This window comes from Polyergus mexicanus, unplaced genomic scaffold (assembly GCF_030449975.1).
Source record: "Polyergus mexicanus isolate NDT 795.1 unplaced genomic scaffold, iyPolMexi1.0 SCAF_2, whole genome shotgun sequence".
Lineage (NCBI taxonomy): Eukaryota > Metazoa > Arthropoda > Insecta > Hymenoptera > Formicidae > Polyergus > Polyergus mexicanus.
This window is the reverse complement of record NW_027223322.1, coordinates 13,594,508-13,599,508: the sequence shown is the minus strand read 5'-3', so window position 1 is coordinate 13,599,508 and position 5,001 is coordinate 13,594,508. Positions and strand designations below refer to the sequence as shown.

General features: G+C 42.0%; 1 protein-coding gene across 1 annotated transcript; it reads left to right on the top strand.

Annotated features, from left to right (window-relative positions):
• The first annotated feature begins 1,977 nt into the window (after positions 1-1,977).
• On the top strand, positions 1,978-4,541 carry LOC138941884 (integrator complex subunit 3 homolog). Its single transcript, XM_070311842.1, has 4 exons — positions 1,978-2,421; positions 2,889-3,487; positions 3,589-4,150; positions 4,251-4,541. Exons 1-4 carry the CDS (start codon positions 2,347-2,349, stop codon positions 4,539-4,541), a joined length of 1,527 nt encoding a protein of 508 aa, XP_070167943.1. The 5' UTR covers positions 1,978-2,346.
• Positions 4,542-5,001: the final 460 nt, after the last annotated feature.

Genomic DNA, 5,001 nt, shown 5'->3' with positions numbered 1-5,001 from the left:
AATAGTCGATGTCACACAGCTGCGCGGGTATTCTCTCACGCTCGCATTTTACGCACGCAACGCTGCAAGTGAATTATGTGCATATGTGACTAGGGCCGCAGGCCGCACGGCTTCAAATCGCGTAAAGACGTAAAGAGAAGCGCCACGATAGCAACTATACTGTCGTTGCGAACATGGCCATTATGTAAAAGCAGCATCAACAGCACGCTGTCGCTGCCGGCGTTACGCGCTTCTTTATAACACTCGTCCCCGTTACGTCGTACGAAAAATGGCGACAAGATCTCGGTCTCGAGACCGTTACCTGGAACGCGAACGCGAATATCTCCAAAGAGAGAAATCTTTCGTCGCGAGACGAAATTTCATGGGGTTAGGTGTCGCGTCAACTCGTTCCCGGAGCTCGTTTCGATACTTGGACAGAGTCGAAGGTCGAAGCGGGCTCGAGGTTGGAAACTGGGATTCGCGTTTCTTCCGGAAAGCAACCGTTAGAACGCGTCGCAGAATGTATTCCGTCAAGACGCACACGAAATGACGAATCGAGAAGAACGTGCGCGCCCGATGCCCGAGACGCCCAATGCGATTAAAGGCAGCGGATGGCTGATGCGCTGATGGCTGATCTCTGATCTCTCTCTCGATATACGTCATGGCGCGTCCGCATGCGCAGGCGCGCGCGCATGCACAGTTTCGCACGCGCGACGCACCCTCGGCTCTATCAAACTAGCGAAACGAAATTTTTCTCATCTTTAATGATTTTATGATATAATTTATGAATCTGTATCTTTTGGAATTCTTTTATATTTTAAATAAAACGTGAATATAAATATTAGCTAAAGAGCGAATACATTTCTTTCTTTTCTATTAATGCTACAAATTTTTCCTTTTACTTTAGATTTTAGATATAAGTATTGTATATATTGGTTCTTAATATTATAAAACAATATTTTTTTTTAATCTCCTTAAATAATTATATTTTGAACTCGTATGTTATTACGCATATGTCTTCTTCGCCCGCGCGTTAAGCGTACAATTTTCCAAATATTTCATAATAATACAATATAATATGATCTGCGAGTTTTAACTATGTTGTAACTATTTCCCGTCTCTTCATTAGAGAGTTCGTAGCCGTGACTCTGTCAGAATTTCCGCACGCCTCATTACAATGTCCCAACCCGATACAGCATAGAACGTTACAGCAATATTGCAGTAATGTTTTATGTTGTATGGGAACATACCTTTTAATAACGCATGGCGAACGAAGGACAAAGTTTATGACTCGTACACTCTGTAATAATTGCACAAAGCTTATCCGCGCAAAGAGGCATACGTAATCCACCGTGAAGACGCTTTCCGTTATCCGCTCCATTGTCCGTCGAGTGATTAAACGATGAAAAATTTTTATTGTTAAGGCAAAAAAGAGCTGCGCGGAAGCCGGCTAGGACTTTTCGTAAAAACTGGAAATTATTCGCTCCTTAACTTACTTCCGGTTCTAATTCCGCTCATCCATTATTGAAACATGCCCCAGTGTTTACGTCCTTAAAATCTCCAGGAAATAAATGTCAGGTTTAATTTCTTTTACATTGTGTAAAAAAATAAATTTAAAATGCGCCAATAAATTATATTATACAACGATTAGATAAGCTAAATATACTAAAAAATCGACATTCTCTCTCTCTCTCTCTCTCTCTCTCCTTGTTTATTATTTATCAAAAGTTGCCAATCGGAGCGGTCAAATTTGTCACGTGTCACATTGTTGGGTTGTAAATTTGGAATTTGTCCTATTACCTCAAAGCGCCCTACGCGAAACCGACCCTGTGCGAGTCGCACTACTTTTCTATCGTACCCTCACCCCTCACCTAGACTCGTCGCGTATACTGGCTGGTGAGAGCTGATTGGTGAACGGTGATCACTGGAGGAGGGTGTAAGTGGGGATACGCGACACGAAGGGGGGCCCTCTCGGCGACTGGGCGCTTCTCTCAATGCGCAATCGCATCGGAACGGTACGCGAAGTCGGGGAGGCCTGTGGCGAAGCGAGGAATAAACACAGTGGATAGTCCGCGTACGACACTACGACACAGACAACGTCGAGGAGTGGGCAGCAGAGGGAGCAAGAGAGAGAATGAGAAAGGACACGTAGTGGGAAAGAGCGAGGAGGGAGAGTCAGCGGGAGAGAACGAGACAGACGGTACAAACGAGTGAGAGAGAAAGAGATAGAGCGAACGAGCAGGCCAGCGAGACGATCACGATGCACGGAGGCGAGCACAAGCGACCAGGGGCACAGGGCTGAGGGCTGAGGGCTCAACGGGGCCTCGAATAAGGTTTACGGGCCGGCTGCGGCGCAGCCAACCAGCAATGGAGCAGCCCAAGACTCCAGCGTCCCGGCTACTCATCACGAGCTGCATCGAGAACAAGGACGAGTTGGAAGAGGTAACATAAATATTTGAAATAGTCACTGGTACGTATCGGGTGCGAGGGCCTCCGCCATTGTTGCGATGGTCGCGCACGTTGGTGACGGTGGCGCCACATGCGAAAACGCACGTTGCCCCGCCAAATTTCAATCTACGATAGCGCGAGAGTTTTCCCTCCTGCCGCGATCTTTCATATATTTCCGTGCTTCTTTATATTTTGTAAAAGAAAACTCGATCACGATTTTTTTGTTTAGATTCAATTTTATATCATCTATTCAATTCATAATTTTCTTCAATTATTTTGTATCATGTTTTTTCACTCTTTCATGCTCTTTCGAAGAAAGATTTATTGCAAGCAACTAGATAAAAATTTATATTATTGTTTTGTGCCTTTTTTCTTTTTTTTGTTTTGTTTTGTTTTGTTTTGTTTTGTTTTATTTTGTTTTGTTTTATTATGGAAAATCAAGCGGTACAATATGGTTTCAGAAATTGGAGAGATGCCACTCGATGCTGCAGAATCTAACCGCAGGACTTACAGAGAAGGAAGTCCACGATACGTTGAACAATGCAGTATGCAAGGACAAAACACACGAGGAGGTTTCATTGGGTTTATTAGTGGTGATCTTGACAGATTCGCAGAATGCTGCAAAGAGTTATAGAGACTTAACGTTAATCACGCGAGATGGCCTTGCCATTGTGCTACTTCACCTTAATCAATTAGTATTGGAGAAATATTTGAGATTAAATGACGTCACTAGAAGTCAGCTGTTGTGGTTGCTGAGAGAAATGATAAGGACTAGTGTAACTAATGTGGATAATCTTTGTTTAAGTTTGTTGAGGCATGCTGCGGGTGGGGATATCTCCCCAAGAAATTTATTCCTTGTTGACGCTCTCTTAGATATTTTTCAAGAGAATCGAGCGTGGTTGGACAAGTTCCCTTTTTTAGTAGCATCGATTGTATACACGTATTTGCGATTAATAGAAGACCATAATGCGCCTCACTTGGCTGGATTACGGCAAAAGGAAGTGATCTTTACAGTGTCTCTGATAAGGGAGCGAATGGCAGACTGTCTAGCTATTGGAAGGTACATATAACAGTTGCACCATTACAAAGCGACTAATACTTCCCAAATAACAAATTATCAGACTAAAACAAATGTGCTCAATTATATTTTTTTGTTTGCAGGGATTTGGTTCGTTTACTGCAGAATGTTGCGAGAATACCGGAGTTTGAGGCATTGTGGAAAGATATACTGCTCAATTCGAAAAGTCTCTGCCCAAATTTTAATGGCGTTCTCCAGTTACTGCAGACCAGAACTTCGAGAAGATTTTTACAATCTCGCTTGACACCGGACATGGAGAGGAAACTTGTATTTCTCACTAGTAATGTTCGTTTCGGTAATCACAAGCGCTATCAGGACTGGTTCCAGAGGCAGTACTTGGCAACGCCTGAATCTCAATCATTAAGATGCGATCTTATTCGATTCATCGTCGGAGTCATACATCCCACGAACGAGCTACTGTGCTCCGACATCATACCACGATGGGCGGTAATAGGCTGGTTATTCACAACGTGCACTTCTACCGTAGCCGCTAGCAACGCAAAACTGGCCTTGTTTTATGATTGGCTGTTCTTCGAACCAGACAAGGACAACATTATGAATATTGAGCCGGCGATCCTCGTCATGCACAATTCGATGCGGTCTCATCCACCCGTCACTGCCACCCTTCTAGATTTTTTATGTAGGGTAAGTTACGCAAATGTGTCATGATGCTCGTATTTTTATTGTTGTAATGTTTCATCGTGAATCTCTTCGTTTCTAACACAAGAATACGATTTGTTCGTAGATAATTCCAAACTTTTATCCTGCGCTAACGGACAAGGTGAGAAATGGAATATTTTCTTCGTTGCGACAAATTTTGGAGAAACGCGTTTTGCCTAGCCTATACCCATTATTCGATAGCCCGAAACTGGATCGTGAATTACGGAGCAAGATACGGGAAACCTTCAAGGAGTTTTGCCTACCACCAAATACAGATCCTGGTAAAATTATTATTATTGCATTCAAGTCTTTCGTTAACACAATCTCTCGCATCCTGTATATTATAAATATATATCTGTTTCTATTTATTCAATGACTTAACAAAATATTGAATATGCAGAGCACATTTTTTTTATTGTAATTTTTAGTGATAAAAAAATGACAAAGTTATGCAAGTGGAAAATGTATATCTTACAAAAATTATTCACTTTTTATTTAGTACATTTGCAAATCTAGTACTAGAAACTTAAGTGACTCTGTGTTTTTCTTTACGTAAGAGTGAAAAGTGTACAATAAAAAAGAACTTAATTTAGAAAATTATATCAAAAAATATTCTCTTTACATGAATTTATGAATAAAAATATCTGAAGGAGATTAGAGAATTCTCAGGAAATTTTTTTCCAAGTTTTGAGGAGATGAGAAAGAGAGAGAGAGAGAGAGAGAGAGAGAGAGAGAGAGAGAGAGAGAGAGAGAGAGAGAGAGAGAGAGAGAGAGAGAGAGAGAGAGAGAGAGAGAGAGAGAGAGAGAGAGAGAGAGAGAGAGAGAGAGAGAGAGAG

Excerpts from the sequence above, each read along its gene's own strand:
- LOC138941884 (XM_070311842.1), top strand. The coding sequence starts at position 2,347 with ATGGAGCAGCCCAAGACTCCAGCGTCCCGGCTACTCATCACGAGCTGC. Across the intron at positions 2,422-2,888 it reads ACAAGGACGAGTTGGAAGAG|AAATTGGAGAGATGCCACTC; the intron begins GTAACATAAATA and ends ATATGGTTTCAG. Across the intron at positions 4,151-4,250 it reads TTCTAGATTTTTTATGTAGG|ATAATTCCAAACTTTTATCC; the intron begins GTAAGTTACGCA and ends ATTTGTTCGTAG.